This window comes from Ranitomeya variabilis, chromosome 4 (genome assembly GCF_051348905.1).
Source record: "Ranitomeya variabilis isolate aRanVar5 chromosome 4, aRanVar5.hap1, whole genome shotgun sequence".
NCBI lineage: Eukaryota > Metazoa > Chordata > Amphibia > Anura > Dendrobatidae > Ranitomeya > Ranitomeya variabilis.
In genome coordinates, this window is record NC_135235.1 from 139,886,654 (window position 1) to 139,905,273 (window position 18,620).

General features: G+C 41.6%; 1 protein-coding gene across 1 annotated transcript in view; it reads right to left on the bottom strand.

The window, feature by feature from the left end:
- Window positions 1-4,972: 4,972 nt before the first annotated feature.
- SGPL1 (sphingosine-1-phosphate lyase 1) overlaps window positions 4,973-18,620 on the bottom strand; it is a 72,456-nt gene continuing 58,808 nt past the window's right edge. Inside the window, exons 8-14 of the mRNA XM_077259294.1 lie at window positions 17,567-17,675; window positions 12,656-12,754; window positions 11,715-11,861; window positions 11,106-11,344; window positions 9,964-10,110; window positions 8,701-8,821; window positions 4,973-8,505 (exon numbers count right to left, since the gene is read on the bottom strand). Coding sequence (XP_077115409.1) covers window positions 8,365-8,505; window positions 8,701-8,821; window positions 9,964-10,110; window positions 11,106-11,344; window positions 11,715-11,861; window positions 12,656-12,754; window positions 17,567-17,675 — 1,003 coding nt within the window. The 3' untranslated portion in view covers window positions 4,973-8,364. The remainder of the gene's footprint in view (window positions 8,506-8,700; window positions 8,822-9,963; window positions 10,111-11,105; window positions 11,345-11,714; window positions 11,862-12,655; window positions 12,755-17,566; window positions 17,676-18,620) is intronic.

Here is an 18,620-nt window from a genome sequence, read left to right on the forward strand (position 1 = left end):
CAATGCACAGACTGGCCCCTGGCTATGAGAGAGCGGTCCCTGGGAGTACGGCTAAGAGAGCTGTGTCAAACCTTAGCGTCCAAGATTGACTGCTCCTTATGCTAAGTACTGGCTGAGTCTGCTCTGATTCAAAGGAGGAACCTCACAAAATTGCTGGCTGACTGCGTTCACTCAGTTTCAAAGATGGCACTCGCGCCTTGTACCGACACCGCCCCGTCCAAAAAGCGCTGGCTGTGTCTGATCAGATTCCTTTAAAACTGCTGCTTTTTTTATTCCACCTCCTGCTCTCTAATCTATCGAACAGTAAAAACATTCATACTAAGTGATTATGGGAAATGATGATTCCCAGAAACTATTTTTTCCCTATTTGTGCAGTGGAAACAGACAGCAAATCTACCTACAGATAAACAAAGGGCTCATTGGGTAAAATGATCTTTTGGTGCATCTTGAAGATCATTGTTCTTGGCAGTGCATTGTCCTGTGTAAACAGAACCTTTTGCTGTCGAAAACCATGGCTTCCTATGTGAAGACAGTTACTGATCAGAAGATGTATGTGTGTAGATTCAAGAGACACAAATGAAATAAAGAGTCAATCAAGTGGTCACATTTTCTGCTGCCAGTGGAAAAACAAAAAACTAACCTCACACATACAGCACTCGGATCAATGTTATTCACATGGACAGAATGTGGAGGGGAGGAATCTAATGTATTCTGTATTTTGGATGAGACTTACCTATTCCAGTCTAAGAGTTATAAAAAAAATAATTTGCATAATTAATAAAATTTACCAAAGTCAATTTCCTATGTTAACTGCTGATATTTTCGACAATACAGATTAAAAATAATTTTTTCCCTTTTGCAATTTACTGCGGTTTTAAAATTTACGGCAGTTCTTGAGATACTAACACTTTTGTTTACAGATCATTTCTAGGAGACCGACCACCGCACCAGTCTAGTTAGTAGGCGCTACGCTGAAGATGGCTGGAAATAAGGGGCAACAGCGGCTACAGCAAACCCAGCCTGCTTTAAAACAGTGCTTACAAGCTCGATAGAAAGGAGCTTATAAGCACAGAGTATGATCTGAGAAGGTGTAGCAGCAGGGGCCCGTTTCCAATTCAACCAGCTGTAAACAAATGTTGACATCAATTAAAGTTTAATAATCAGTAAATTGCTAAATTGTTTGCATTTCCAAGCACTGACAATTCCCCTTTTATGAATCTGTGAATTGTACTTTAAAGCACCACTTCAGTGGTTATTAAAAAAAAAAGTGCTTTAAAAGGGTTGTCCGCTACTAGGACAACCCCTTCTTGATCGAAAAGTTCGGCACTGATAACATACTAAGGGCTCCTTCTCACTTGCGAGAAATACGGCCGAGTCTCGCATGTTAAAACCAAGCTCTGGCGCCGGCACCCCAGAGTGGAGTGTGCAGCTCCATGTGTTGATAGGCAGCCGCACGCTCCGCTCTGTAGTGGCGGTGCCAGAGCTTGGTTTTAATATGCTAGACTCGCACATATTTCTCGCAAGTGAGGAGCCCTAAAGCATCTCTCCCGTGCTGGCGCCATTCACGCAGTGTTGGCACTCTCTTCCCGGGGCTCCCATGCAGTTGTGACACATGAGGAGTCACTGTCCCTGCCTTTGGACGTCTTGAACATGAAGATGAATTCCAGGCTGCTGTTGATCCCTAGCTTCCCCTTCCTGCTCAAAACGTCTGAAGGCAGGCACAGTGATGCCAGCGCTGATGGGGCACCGGAGTCACGTGTCACAACAACTGCATGGGAGCCACAGGGAGAGCGAGTGCCGACACCGCGGGAACAGCGCTGGCATGGAAGGAGAGTATAGGCTTTGTTATCGGGACCAAGCGAGGGATATGAAAAGTTGTCCAGATAGTGGACAACATCTTTAATGCTTTTTACTCGCCTCGCTTTCAAGTTTATGTAATAAATGAAATGCAGCTGAGCATAGCTATGCATGTCTGAGTACGCCTGTACCAGCATGGCAGACAAGTCATTAGCATGGTTGATTTTTAGCCTAATATCTGTATGGAATAAAGTTCTTATTTGCAGACTTGCTTTGAAGGAGAAAAAAAACAAAAAAACTCCCAAAACAGTATGTTTGTCTGAACATTAGTGCCAGTATGCCTAGTCTTTCCCCTGACGAGGCTAGACCCACTAGCAATACACGTTGGGATGTGTATGCCCGGCTGAATTGATATAGGTAGGATTCTATCCAGTGAGGCAAGTATGGATTTTGGTTATATCATGTTTTAAACACTTTTACTTACCTTTACTACAATGGTCATGTTGTGGATTTCTTATTTGAGATGAATTTTCTCTTTTCTCTGCATTTGGCATTTAATCCTTAGTACATTTATTCTATTTGACCATTTGTATTTGTGCAACACTATTATTGATATTTATTACATATACACTGCTCAAAAAAATAAAGGGAACACTAAAAATACCACATCCAAGATATCAATGAATGGAATATTCCAGTTGTAAATCTTTATTCATTACAAAAACCTAAAAATGATCAACGTAAATCAAAATGAATATTCTACGGAGGTCTGGATTTGGAATGATACTCAAAATCAAAGTGGAAAATCAAAATTACAGGCTGATCCAAGTTTAGTGGGAATGCCTCAAGACAAGGAAATGATGATCAGTAGTGTGTGTGGCCTCCAAGTGCCTATATGACCTCACTACAACGCTTGGGCATGCTTCTGATGAGGCGGCGGATGGTCTGATGGATCTCCTCCCAGACCTGGACTAAAGCATCTGCCAACTCCTGGAAAGTCTGTGGTGCAACGTGACGTTGGTTGATGGTGCGAGACATGATGTCCCAGATGTGTTCAATCGGATTGAGGTCTGGGGAACGGGCGGGCCAGTCCATAGCTTCACTGCCTTCATCTTGCAGCAACTGCTGACACACTCTCCAGCCACATGAGGTCTGGCATTGTCCTGCATTAGGAGGAACCCAGGGGCAAACGCACCAGCATATGGTCTCACAAGGGGTCTGAGGATCTCATCTCGGTACCTAATGGCAGTCAGGCTACCTCTGGCGAGCACCTGGAGGGCTGTGCGGCCCTCCAAAGAAATGCCTCCCCACACCATTACTGACAAATCGGTCATGCTGAAGGATGTTGCAGGCAGATCGCTCTCCGCGGCGTCTCCAGACTTTCACATGTGCTCAGTGTGAACCTTTCATCTGTGAAGAGCACAGGGTGCCAGTGGCGAATGTGCCAATCTTGGTGTTCTGTGGCAAATGCCAATCATCCCGCACGGTGTTGGGCTGTGAGCACAACCCCCATCTGTGGACGTCAGACACTCAGACCATCCTCATGGAGTCGGTTTCTAACCGTTTGTGCAGACATGCACATTTGTGGCCTGCTGGAGGTCATTTTGCAGGGCTCTGGCAGTGCTCCTCCTGTTCTTCCTTGCACAAAGGCTGAGGTAGCGGTCCTGCTGCTGGGTTGTTGCCTTCCTACGGCCCACTTCATGTCTCCTGGTGTACTGGCCTGTCTCCTGGTAGCGCCTCCAGCCACTACGCTGACAGACACAGCAAAGCTTCTTGCCACAGCTCGCATTGATGTACCATCCTGGATGAGCTGCACTACCTGAGCCACTTGTGTGGGTTGCAGAGTTTGTCTCATTCTACCATGAGTGTGAAAGCACAGCCAACATTCAAAAGTGACCAAAACATCAGCCAGAAAGCACTGGTACCGAGATGTGGTCTGTGGTCCCCATCTGCAGAACCACTCCTTCATTCAGTGTGTCTTGATAATTGCCAATAATTTCCATCTGTTGTCTATTCCATTTGCACAACAGCATGTGAAATTGATTGTCAAACAGTGTTGCTTCCTAAGTAGACAGTTTGATTTCAAAAGAAGTTTGATTTACTTGGAGTTATATTCTGTTTAAGTGTTCCCTTTATTTTTTTTGAGCAGTGTATTATCAATATATATTTTTTGTACATGTTCAATTTTTATATATAATGTTGCAATATGAGCGATATACCATCTCAGTAGATTTTCATTGATACTCCGTGCATTGTCCAATATTTGTTCTTTGTACGTTCACTTTAGCCGAATTTTGAATGATATTGTAAAATTCATCTCTGGTTACTTGACCTCTTTTTTCAGCCTGTTTTTGTGCACCTTATTACAGATGCACTTCTTTGTCTTGTGTGTTTTTTGTTTTTAAAGGGAACCTTTCACCCCCAAAATCGATGGTGAGGTAAGCTCACCGTCATCAGGGGCTTATCTACAGCATTCTGTAATGCATTCTGTAATGCTGTAGATAAGCCCCCGATGTTACCTGAAAGAGGAGAAAAAGGTTAGATTATACTCACCCAGGGGCGGTCCCGCTGCTGTCCGGTCAAATGGGTGTCTCAGGTCCGCTCCGGCGCCTCCTATCTTCATTCCATGACGTCGTCTTCTGGTCTTCACACCGCGGCTCCGGCGCAGGCGTACTTTGTCTGGCCTGTTGAGGGCAGAGCAAAGCACTGCAGTACGCAGGCGCCGGGCCTCTCTGACCTTTCCGGCGCCTGCGCACTGCTTTGCCCTTAACAGGGCAGACAAAGTATGCCTGCGCCGGAGCCGCGGCGTGAAGACCAGAACAGGACGTCATGGAATTTAGATGGGAGGCGCTGTAACGGACCTGAGATGCCCATCGGAGCGGGACCGCCCCTGGGTGAGTATAATCTAACGTCATTTCAGAATGCTGTAGATAAGCCCCTGATGACGGTGAGCTTACCTCACCATTAATTTTGGGGGGTGACAAGTTCCTTTTAACGTTGTTCATGTGCATTGGCATCTCAATAAAGGCTTTTTAATGTTTCTATTGTGGGTGTGTGAACCGTTTATATCGCTGTTTTCTTTGCCTTCACACAATATGCCTAGGATGGCGTGACAAAACCTGATGATACTTGAGTTTTTCAATTTATAAGCATTTGGATTTTACAAACGATGACATTGTTTAGTAATAAATTTAAGAATTTTATTACATTATCGTGTTACAGTAAAATTAATCAACCACCTACAAGGTGATAAAAGGCACTTGACATTTAGCTCAGCTAATTTCTACACATTAATTTATGACAGAAAAATCTATGGCATTTTAAATGACAGTATAGGCGAGAAAACCCTGTTAATACTCAGACTGATGACAGGAAGAACAGATAAACATAGAACGAAACTGCTGAAAAAAACAAGCAAAAAACGGCATATACTGAAGTTACAATTAGTAATAACATTACTAGAAATGGCCAAGAATGATTCAGTGTTATCAATACTCCATAGAAAACGTTGTCTGACCCCAAAGCCAATATCACCACCTCGGCCATTAGCAGTATATGATGTTTACAAATACAAAAAACAAATAAAACAGACTTTCATTACTAGTAAAAAATACCCTTTTTCAGGTTTACACGGGCTCTGGAAGTGGATTTCTCCCTTTCAAGTTAAAATGTTAATTCCAATCCGCCACACACCCTCATTTCTCACCCCTTGCCCCAAGAAAATGTGCTTTTTAAAAATCACTTTTTTGCCGTTTGATAAAGGATCTAACAAGAAGAATGGCCTTCATTACAGTGCGAGTAGGGTGTATACCCCATAGGGTACATACAGCCAGCGAACAATGCCAGGCCAGGCCTAGTGTTCATGGCCTCTTAGTACATCTGTCCCATGAGTTTGTGCTTGTCTGCAGCCAGAATGTTTTGCTTTCCATTACTAACAAGGAGTCCTACAAAAAGCAATAGAGGTGCTACTGGAGCAGAGAGGTCACAGTTGAACATAAATTAACATTGTGACTTCTTAAATGACATAAGGGCAGCAACCTGTTTGGTAGACAACAGCATGGGGCCTAAGGGAATGTTCACATGGAGGGGACTATTGGAATATTTGCTTTGCTGTTGCGGATTTTCTGATTGTAAATCTAAACCAAAAAAGAAAAATCATCAGCATTTATGCTGTGTGTGAACATACCCTAAATTTAAAAAAAAGGAACCTGTCACATTATACATGCAGTCAGATCTGTAGAGACATTGAGCATAAGTATATATAGGTTTGTTGCAAAAGCTTCTGGGTAACATTTTATTCATGGAAATCCTTGGCGTTTGTATGTACAAGTCCAGTGGGCGGTCCCACAAGTGATTGACAGCCGTCTCAGAATGCACAGTAGGGAATAGGGAAGACGGTCAGTGAGTAGGGCAGCCTACTGGACTCCTACACATACAAACACAGGGATTTCACTAAATAAAATACAAGTTAGAATGACACTTTCTCCACAATAACGTATAGCAATCTCATCAGTTGCTCCACTCTATCATATCCGGCCTGCAGATCAGGTACCATTTTCATCATGGCAAGTTCCCTTTGCATCCAACAATATAAAAAAGTTTTACCATTAGAAGAAATGCCCCACATTGCACACATTGAATGAATGGAAATGAGAAAATAGTTACTCTATGGTCAGTCTCCATAGAGATTACAGACACAGGGAAGAATTTAGAAAATGTTTAAACAGCTTCTCAGAATACAGTAATTCAAAAGGCATTATCACACATACTATTGACTAGTAATATAAAAAACAACAAGAAAAGACCCAACTAAGTGCACTTGTCTATTACCCATTGATGGCTTCTTATTGCATGCCCTATGGTGTAATCGAGGCAGACCGCTCCGGCGCCTTCCTCTTCGCTTCCTGATTAAGATGCCCTTTATATAAAAGGTAACCCTACAGTTATGGACAAGTTCCCTTTATTAACCTTAAAGTTATTGGTTGTGCTGTACAGATGGTGAATCTCAGCTGGAGCAAGAACCGGATTTCCCCATAACACTCCTCTGATTTACAATATGGGTGGCCTTAAATGGATACTTGAGGATAATGTTACAAAAAGATGAAGGGTTTTGTCAGCACTCCTCTTGTTAAAAAAAAAAAAATATGCCCAATACATTGCCTTCTTCCTGACAGATAATTATCTGTATGCACCACAATGATAAAAGATCAATCTGTCAAAGAAAGGACGGGATTATGCAGAGGGCTGGGGCCATTTACATTCCTTTTCAAGCTATTAATCAGCAGTCAGAAACTGATGTTCCTGGGCCCCAATGCAGAAGCTCCATCATTGCCGTCCATCCCTAGTTACCATGTGCCATTTATAATAGTGGTGTCTATCTGGCAAATGGGCTTTGTGGCCCCCACAGATCCTGGTGTGGCCGCTACCTCTGCCCGTCGCTAATGGTTCTTTTAGAGATGCGATGATGTATATGGTCCTCCTGCACTTAACAAGTCAACTGACGTACGGTTATGCCCCCATTTACATAGGCTGATGAATTCTGATGGAAACAGAACAATAGTACGAGAGTTCCATCCCCATCATGTGAGCTGCAGAACATCACCTGATTACACGGGGTGATGTGCTGCAGATAGTGAGCATTTTTTATGGTCCAATCATCCGATGAACAATTGTTGGCTTGTCTAAATCCACCATCTCATGCAGCCAATAACATTGTACAAGTAAAGTTTAAAGAGGTTTTTGGCCAAGGTAATGGTGATTAAACTCAGACCTGAAACTACTAAACATGGCCAATAATGGAACGTTAATGAACATCTGTGCATTTCTATACAATGTCCTAAGGGACATGTGCGGAGAAAGTTTTGCGAGCATAATCATTGTTAGAGAGCGCACACAATCAACATTAACCGATGCAGAACAAGTTTGATAAAAAAAGGATGCAAAACAAACCTGATATAGCACAATTGTCAATTTTGTCTATATTTACAATAATTCTACTAGGGATTACCATTATGAAAGGTCATGATATTGTCAGGTACTGGTTACCCTCTGCTCTACCCCAGCGCTGATGCCGCTTAGCTCAGGATCGACATTGGCGGTACAATCATAGGATATGCCATCAGTGTGCGGTCAACAATGGCTCGGCCATTGTGACCCCTGAGCAAACCTCATCGGTACATAAAACTGGACTTTCCAGTTACTTTTCTAGCAGTAACTCATGTTCTTCTCTTGAAGTTCTACGTTGCATTTTCTGTGGATTATGGGGTCTGGACATCACAATGTGTCACACTTCAATATGCAGACAGGAACATATGGGTAAGCAGATCAGAAGACATTATATAGCCTATGGACAATTCTCAGATCTTACGAGGCACAAAAATTAGATTTTGTATTCTGTCGGAAAGGAAAAAATATTTCTAGGCAATAAGTACCTTACTCATTAGGCATAAAAGTATATAAAAAAAAAAACAGACAAGTCCCCTATAGTAATAAAAAGCAGTCTCTGTGAGATTCTGCTGCCCTGTGGAACCATTTGGAATAGTACCGCCTAAAGGGAAGGAGTTATACCTAGTGCTGTCCATGAGAGCCATTTATCTGTTTGGCACTAGGTGGCAATTCTGTGAGATACAAACAGTCCAGGAAAGCTTTGGAAATTTCAGTGACCAGGGATCTATCAGGAATCGTCTGTGCCATCCCATATACTGCACCCTTAAAAGAAAAAAAAAAAAAAGTAAAAATTTGCATTTTCAGATTTCATTCTGCTTCAATACTAAAGAACAAGCTCACTCTGATCTGGCCACCCACCCAGTTACACCGCTGCTTGTAGGACTTTAACGATTCACAAAAGAAATTCTCCAAAAATGCTTCATATAATATAAAAAAGTGGAAATAAAATCAAGTTACCGCTCCAGTGGCTTTGGCTCCTGGATCTTCCATTATCACCGGCAAAGATTCTTGAACGTCCTTCACAAAAAGCTGCGCTACTCCAGGTTTTGTGTGCAGCAATGTCAGACATATATGGATACTAAGGGCAAGAAACGAGAACGTAGCTGAAGCAATCATCGTTCCATCATCATATTCCTTCATCACAAATCATGTCCCCTCAATCCCATCATCTACTAAAATTTTCACACAATTAGGTATAAAATGGGGTTGCAGCTGGAACCATCTAATTCCCAAAACTGGGACACTAATTACCTACCGTAATTTAGAAATTGATGGCAGAAACATATCTCAAAAAAGCTGGGACAGGGTCAACAAAAGGCTGAGAAAGTAAAAGATACTAAAGGAAAAAGAGCCACATTTCAACTAGGTCATGACAGTGTTAGAAAAAAAAAAAAAAAGTTAGAAAGGCAGAGTCTCTCAAAAGCAAACAGCATCAGAGATTCAGCTGAACAGTCTAAATATTGTGGAATTATTTCATAAAATGTTCCTCAAAGTAATGTTGCAAAAACTTTGAATATCTCACCATCTACAAGGCTTGATATCATCAAAGGTTCTGAAATTCTGAAGAAATCTATGTGAACAAGGCCGACAGTCAATATTGTATGCTAGTGATGTTCAGGTCCTCAAGTGGTACTGCATTAAAAAGTGGGATGAGTCTTGTGCAATTTATTGGAAAACCTACATTTTTAGTCTTTTCAGTTCCTTTTGGATCTAATGTCTTGGTCATGTAAAAAAGCAATACAGGGGTCACATATCTAAGTTCCCTTCCCTGAGTATTACATTCACCAACCGCCATCTTCATCTGTTTAATGGCGCCACTCCGATCGGTCTCCAGCAGTTTGTGACATGCCAGATTGCACAAGCATTCGCTGGGCGATTCGGAGGTCACTTCCAGTCAGTCAGAAGTTGCGATCTGAAGATGGCGGATTGGGACAGGAGCTGTAAACAGCTAAAGACGGCAGCTGGTGAGTATATTACTCAGGGATGGGAACTTACATTAGTGATACTACTCCATCGCTGAAATAAGAAGAGAACGCTGGAGTGGCGCTTTAAAATTTGTAATGGAAAAGTTTGCAATTTAGAATTAATTTTCCTGGTTGCCTCTTTTTTCCTTCTTTATTGTAGTTTCTTTGTAGTGTGATGCAACAGGTTTTATATAGTCTGGAGCAGTCTATTTCTTTTTTTCAGGTTTTATGTATTTTTGCACTATAAATCACTTACCTGGGTGGAAATTGGAGCGTATTCAGATTCCAGCCTTTTGCCGTCAAAGAATTGGACAATCGATAGATATCAAAAACCTTAGAACCAAATGAGATCACCGAAACCTCAGGATTTCCAAAAATCAAAATTTCTTTTATTTTTTGCAACCTTAAAATTAAAAGCAAAAATAGAAACAAGGTCTGAAAATCATTATATAGTAAGCCAGCATTCACAGACTCTATAGTGCAGCAAAAATTTTTATATAAAGGCACATGTAGATTAGACAAACGCCAAGAGAAGACTTTCACCAGGCAAATAAACTTTCAAAAACTTTTTTTCTTAAGCTTGCATTTCACAAGAAATAGCAATGCTGAATAAGAACAATAAGGTTCTTACTTGGGTCATTCCTTTGTTACTCTGCCTGAAAATAAACAGATAAATTGACAGCTGGGTGATACTATTGCCCTCGTCAATGGGGTGTGTCCAGAAACACTACAACTCAGATCATTGACCACATAAGATTATAAGGACACCAACAAGGAGGACGATGGTATCCAGATGCAAGATGGTTACACCTTCCAGTAGGAATAATAGAGGAATAACATCATAAGATCTCTAATAAAAGAAGTTTCAGATTTAGTTCATAGGGAATAAACGCATTTACTGTAAGTAATCTGTCAGAATTCTTTGTAAATCACCAACAGCCTGTCCTCTTTATGCTGCAGCATTAGGAAAGTCCTTTTGTCCCCAGTCAGGCTGGTACACGTCAGTATAACTTTTTGCAGGATGGAATAGTGCAATACAATATACTGTAACAAAACATACGATGGGAGACTATAGGCGACACGTATGACAGTATGACTATACACTGGGGTAAGTTGTAGGCATACGTCGGTAGCTTTTCCACAGATATGCTTTAAGTCAATGCTCAGAAAGGATGAAGAGGCTCATATACATACAAGAGTTATTTTTGCCTTTGCCTTGTGGTCACTGGCTGACATATATACACAGGGATATACATCAGAGGTACACATACACAGGAGAACACCACCGGTGTATAGCCCTAAGGAACACCCTAAATGCAATAAGAACATGGACTGGAGTATATACATACGTACATACACACACACATAATAGAAATGCATTTACATAGGCTCACTTACTCTTTTATGATGAATCGTGCGTTTGAGATAATACTCTTGGTGGCTTCAATATATCCATCTTCTCCCATGTGCATCATTGTAGCCCAGCAAGCAGCTACAATGCCACCAGGTCGCGAGCCGGCTATTGAAGGAGAAGCATACAATCCACCTGGCCAGTCAGAAGTGACAAAGAACTGGTACTGCCTATAGTCCTTGTGGCTATACAGTATCACTGAAGACCCTTTAGGAGCGTAGCCATACTGGAAAGAAGTCAGAAGAAGAAAAAATAAATAGTGCAGTCTAAACTTGACTTTATACCTCATTGATTGGTGTGGTTCCATCAACTCATGGGAACCCTACTGACCACTGAAACCAGGGTCCAGCCCTCAGCTAAAGCAAGAGGTGTGCACAGCAGTGTGTGGACCCACGGACTCTACATTTAGGGCCCGTCCTCTCGTATTAGCTGAGCACTTCTCAACTATAGTTTGAGCAATCACTGGAGGCCTCAGGACTGTGACCCCCAACAGTCAAGAAGACTTAAGTTGCTTTAACATATTAAAAACTTGCTTACACACGATAGGATATCTGCCTGGGCAAACTATGATCCATACTTCTGTTTAGTTACCCTACCTTATGAGTATCGGCTGAGATGCTGGTCACTCCTTTAACCCTAAAGTCAAATGGCTTAAGAGGGTAACCGGCTTTTTTCATGAACACAATGAGGAATCCACCTAAACAGGCATCCACGTGAAAAGGGATGTTGTACTTTACTGCCAGCTAAGAAAACAAACAAAACATCATTAAAAAGGGCAAAAACACATACATAGTTTAATTATTCCCATCTTCATAGATAGATTTTGTTGGCTAGTGCTAGTGAAAACAAGCACTTTTGCAATGCAATACTTAACGTTTGCAGCTATTGTTGAAACAAACACAGCGCACTCCAGAAATACTGGCCAGCTTCAAAACAGCGCTTACAAGACCGACACAGAAGAGTTTGTAAGCACTGCAAGTGTTCTGCTGTCTAAAAACGGTGGTCAGTATCCAAGGCAACAAGCTGTAAGCAAATGTCGTACAGGCGGGTCCTCAGCAGCTTCTCCCAGGCTACTCTCAGTGACTGATAAGCCTCTGCCTGTGTGTGCGTATAACTGTCAGTTGGCGGTGAGAAGCCACCGAGGACCCGCCTGTACAACTAGTCAATAATGTGGCTCAGTCCCAAGCGGCTAGTAAAAGTATGGAACTAGGGCACATCAGAGACACACATACATGGCTGTGATCTTACAACCAGTGGCTGATACCGGACAACCACAGCTTGAGTTGCCTGCATCAGCTGACAGGTTCCCTTTAAAATGATTACATCATTGAGAAATGCTGATAAGCCGGCAGAATTGTGAATGCAGCTCCAGGATGTAATGCCAGCCCCAGTGCGTGGTACATATGGTAACATACTGAGGTAGTCAACAATCCAATGGTTTATTTAGGTTCATTTTATATACAATCTTTTAGTCACACTGAGCTCTGGGAGTCAAAGTTTCACAAAGATCATGTAGCCTTCGATAAGGAGTACTTACCTTAGCTACGTCTTCTATGGGGTCAATAATGCCATGTGGAAACTGAGGAGCTGAACACACCAGCATCGCAGTGTTCTTAGAGATCGCTCTTCTCATAGCCTGCAATACAAATGGACACTACAGAGGTGCCTCGTCTAATACATGGAGCACACACACAATCCAGACGTCATGTCATGAAGCGTTGCTAGAGGATAGAAAGGGAATCAGTCCTCAACAATCCCAATAATTGGGAGCAAATACATTTCACAGAAAAGATTTGTCACAAATGTTGATTTAGTCCAACTTTTTCATTTTCACAAGTGGGAATACAAAATGGACTTCACAATTTTGTTATGGACTATCTCCAAATTCTCGGCGATACCTCATATGTGGTCAGACACGACTGTTTGGCCACACGGCAGGCTGAAGGGAGAAGCAATATTTGACTTTTGGTACAAATGGTTATGCCCCATAGTACATAGACTTTGGACTAGGGTATATAACCCTATTCTCACAGTTACAAATACTAACCTTATAAACAAAAAAACCCTTGGGAAGCCTTACTTAAATGTATCCCTAAGACTGGTTTCACACTTGCGTTTTGATCTGCAGCGTTTTAAAAAAAAACGCATGTGGTGAAAAAACGCATGTAAACGCGGCAAAACGCCGCGTTTTTTAGATGCATGCGTTTTTGCATGCAGAAAAAAAAAGCGGCGTTTTGCGGCGTTTACATGCGTTTTTTCCTGCGTTTGCGTTTTTTAAACGCATGCTGAGAAGTGTGTGACAGCTGCCAATCACCAAAATCAACTAGAAAACCCACTAAAAACAGAAATAGCTAGGGTTAGGGTTAGGATCCCTAATAACCCTAGGGATCCTAACCCTAACCCTACCCCTAACCCTAGGGATCCTAACCCTAACCCTAGGGATCCTAACCCTAAGGTTTAGGGTTAGGATCCCTAGGGTTAGGGTTAGGATCCCTAGTAACCCTAGGGTTAGGGTTTTCTTGTTTTTTCTTGTGTTTAGGGTTTTGTTTTTCTATAAAAACGCATGCGTTTTTAACGCACGCAAACGCATGTGCTTAAAAACGCATGCGTTTACATAGACCGCAATGCATTTTTTTGCCGCGAATAAACGCATGCGTTTTTTTGCGGCAAAAAAATGCCGCTAGAAATTACTACAGGTTGCATTTCTGCAAATGAACGCACGCGTCAAAAAACGCATGCGTTGCCGAAAACGCACGCTAAAAAACGCATGCATTTTTTAATGTTAAGTATAGAAAAAAAAACGCATGCGTTTTTTAGCGCTAAAACGTTGCAGACCAAAACGCAAGTGTGAAACCAGCCTAATACACACCTAAATTCTCATTTCATTCATATTTCTAGTGGCCAAGCAAACTATAGCACTTGCCTGGGGAAAAAAAAAAAAAGAATCAGGCTTAGATTTATCGCAAGTCAAGAAACGCCATTCTTGGTATACGGTTAACAGAAAAACTAGTCAGCCATACTTACGGACAAAGTCCGTAAATGTGAGAAAATTTGGCTTCCCTATGCCAGCCACACCATCACTTTGTCTACATGCTCCTTACTCCTCAGATTCGTCCTAATTCTTGCTACTGAATTTAGACTCTACTAACCTCCCACCTCGGGATACTTCCCCCCCTCCTTCACCCTTTATACCTTCCTGTCCGTTATGTTAGTCCCTCCCTTTGTATCCCACCTAACTATATGTTCATAGTATGGTTACTACAATGTACCCTGTTTAAAGTTGTATAATTCTTTAATAAAAATATGTTAAAAAAAAAAAAAGTTTGTAAACACCATGTCTTATTTCAAGAGCATATGAGCTGCCACCACACTTTGGAAACTACACTCCAGAAGGCATTTATCAAGTGGTGGATTTCCCATTTGAACCCAAGTGTTTTTTCAGGGTTCAGTGCACGTAAAATCCATTATGTAACGTTACAGAAAAAGTACATAATGTACATTTGTTTTTGTTTTCTCGTACACAAGAAAAGGGCAAGTTTTTGTTTTCACTTGAAAGTTTGATATATATGTTTTCTTTAAACATTCAGGACTTGAATTTTAACTCTATGGTTGCTAATGTGTACACTGCAAAACTTCTGAAGAGAGATCGCATCAGGAATTTGATAGTGCCGTAATGGGCACGTGATCAATGCCTGATCCAATCAGTTTCCTGATGATGTCTCCTGGACCCAAGAAGCTGGATTCGTGTTATGGAGGCGCTGTGAGGGACAGCTCTGCTGGTAAAATATCCACTTTAAATACAGTTATATGAAAAAGTTTGGGCACCCCTATTAATCTTAAGCTTAATGTCTTATAAAAATTGTTTTTTTTTTTTGCGACAGCTATTTCAGTTTCAAATATATAATAACTGTTGGACACAGTAATGTTTCTGCCTTGAAATGAGGTTTATTGTACTAACAGAAAATGTGCAATCTGCATTGAAACAAAATTTGACAGGTGCATAAGTATGGGCACCTCACCAGAAAAGTGACATTAATATTTATTAGATCCTCCTTTTGCAAAAATAACAGCCTCTAGTCGCTTCCTGTAGCTTTTAATGAGTTCCTGGATCCTGGATGAAGGTATTTTTGACCATTCCTCTTTAGAAAACAATTCCAGTTCAGTTAAGTTTGATGGTCGCCGAGCATGGACAGTCCTCTTCAAATGATCCCACAGATCTTCAATGATATTCAGGTCTGGGGACTGGGATGGCCATTCCAGAACAGTGTAATTGTTCCTCTGCATGAATGCCTGAGTAGATTTGGAGCGGTGTTTTGGATCATTGTCCTGTTGAAAGATCCATCCCCTGCGTAACTTCAACTTTGTCACTGATTCATGAACATTATTGTCAAGAATCTGCTGATACTGAGAGGAATCCATGCCTCCCTCAACTTTAACAAGATTCCCGGTGCCGGCATTGGCCACACAGCCCCAAAGCATGATGGAACATCCACCCAATTTTACTGTGGGTAGCAAGTGTTTTTCTTGGAATGCTGTGTTTTTTGGCCGCCATGCATAATGCCTTTTTGTATGATCAAACAACTCAATCTTGGTTTCATCAGTCCACAGGACTTTCTTCCAAAAAGAAATTGGCTTCTCCAAATGTGCTTTTTGCATACCTCAGTCGACTCTGTTTGTGGCGTGCTTGCAGAAACGGCTTCTTTCGCATCACTCTCCCATACAGCTTCTCCTTGTGCAAAGTGCATTGTATAGTTGACCGATGCACAGTGACACCATCTGCAGCAAGTTGATGCTGCAGCTCTCTGGAGGTGGTCTGAGGATTGTCCTTGACTGATCTCACCATTCTTCTTCTCTGCCTTTTTGATGTTTTTCTTGGCCTGCCACTTCTGGCATTAACAAGAACTGTACCTATGTTCTTCCATTTCCTTACTATGTTCCTCACAGTGGAAATTGTCAGGTTAAATCTCTGAGACAGCTTTTTGTATCCTTCCCCTGAACAACTATGTTGAATAATCTTTGTTTTCAGATCATTTGACAGTTGTTTTGAGGAGCCCATGATGCCACTCTTCAGAGGAGATTCAAACAGGAGAACAACTTGCAAGTGGCCACTTTAAGTAGCTTTTCTCATGATTGCATACACCTAGCTATGAAGTTCAAAACTCAATGAGGTTACAAAACCAACAAAGTGCTTTAGTAAGTCAGTAAAAAGTAGGTAGGAGTATTTAAAACAAGAAAATGATAAGGGTGCCCATACTTATGCACCTGTCAAATTTTGTTTGAATGCAGATTGCACATTTTCTGTTAGTACAATAAACCTCATTTCAAGGCAGAAACATTACTGTGTCCAACAGTTATTAGATATATGAAACTGAAATAGCTGTTGCAAAAACAACAATTTTCAAAAAACATTAAGCTTAAGATTAATAGGGGTGCCCAAACGTTTTCATATAACTGTATATGCAGGTACTGATCAAAGCCCAGCAAGCATCAACTTATACTTACCGTCATCTGTCAGGAAGAAGTTAAAAATCTTCTAGAGTTTACAGCACCTATAAAATATTGTGTCTGCATGGTTGTTGCCAAAATACTAAACTGGTGTAGTCTACCCCCCTATAGGCACTCTCCATTCTATCCATCTCCCAGCTTATAACAAAAATATATTTGGTAGTTGAGCAACACGGGACTGTAGGGTTAGTCTATACAGGGAGATATGGACACAAAACAAGTTATACTTTTCTTTTTTTTTTTTTTTTTTAAAGGGAACCTGTCACCCCCCTCAGGCGTTTGTAACTAAAAGAGCCACCTTGTGCAGCACTAATGCTGCATTCTGACAAGGTGGCTCTTTTTGTTATGATGCCTACACACGCTGAAATAAAGGTTTGTAAAATGTGCCCCCTCATATCCTGAAATTGTCCTGGAGGCAGGACTTTCCTTCCTAATCAGACGCAGCACAGCAGTCACTCCGGGCCTGTGCGCGCCGCCTCCTCTTGCTGCATTATCGTCCCCGGCGCCTGCACTGCCCCCCCAAAAAAAAACTTAATGCGCAGGCACCGGGGACAATAATGCTGCAAGAGGAGGCGGTACCCGGGGCACACAGGCCTGGAGTGACGGCTGTGCTGCCTCTAATTAGGAAGGAAAGTCCCGCCTCCGGGACCATTTCACGGTATGAGGGGGCACATTTTATAAGTGTTTATTTCAGCGTGTGCAGGGAGCATAACTAAAAGAGCCACCATGTCAGAATGCAGCATTAGTGCTGCACAAGGTGGCTCTTTTAGTTACAAACGCCTGAGGGGGGTGACAGGTTCCCTTTAAATTGAGTACTTTAAAATATATTCCAGCAGGATCGATTAATATATGCAAAAACAGGGCAAATATTGCTGTAGTTTCTGCAGCCCAAATGCTGTGGATATAACGTTGCAACGTTTCTTATATATAATAAATGTAATACCTTCACATCGACTTGCATGGTCTTCTTATCCAGGGGAATGTGCACCATCTTCATTCCAAAATAATTTGCTGCTTTGTCAAATGCTGCATGCACACTCACCGGAGCAACTCTACAATAGAACAGCCCTGTAGCGTTACATATCTATCCCAAACATACACATTTCAGACATAAAAACCACGAGAAGTGAGCAATGGATTACAATAAAAAGACCCCACAAAAGAAAAAAAAAAAAAAAAAAAAGAAAAATAAAATGTTCTCTTTCTTCCACACAAATAGAATAAAAGCCATGTCATGACCTGTGACTAGAGATGACGGAACTTGTTCGGAAAATGATCACCGAATCAGAATGTGCCATAATCGTGTCAAATTTATATTTGGCGATAGTTTCCGAATATATTTGCTCATCTCTACTTGTATTAGCGAATATCTTTGGAAAACGATCACCAAACAAATTCGGCAGGAATACGGCACATTCAGCGACTGTTTTCCAAACAAGTTCACTCATCTCTACCTGTGACCACCATCTCTTCATTCATAAACGGCTTTAAAGGGAATCTGTCAGCAGGTTTTTGCCATCTCATCTGAGAGCTGTCTGATGTAGGTAAAGAGTATCATAAGTGATACATCGCTGGACTTAGCTTTTGGGTGCAGCAGTTTTGACATTTTTTAGATTTTAAGCAATGCAGCAGAGCTGAGAAAGCCAACACCGCCCACACCAGGTATGTACAATGTCTATAGACAGTGAGCTGCTTATCAGAGGAGGGGCGGAGTAGGACCAGGAGGCACATGCTGCTGTGTCCCAGCAATGATAAGCTCCTGGTGCTAAAGCAATCATTGTAAGAAGACAAAACCACAGAACTTGATAAGCGAGGCATCACTGAAATCTGTCTTTAACCCCTTCAGCATGCAGTATTCAGATTACATAGCAAAAACCTGCTGACAGATTCCCTTTAACAGGCGACACATTACATAGGAGCAGGAGCTGAATAGATTGATATAACGTTTTGTAGGAAAAGATTCATTATAACTTCTAATACTGAATCTTATAAATTGC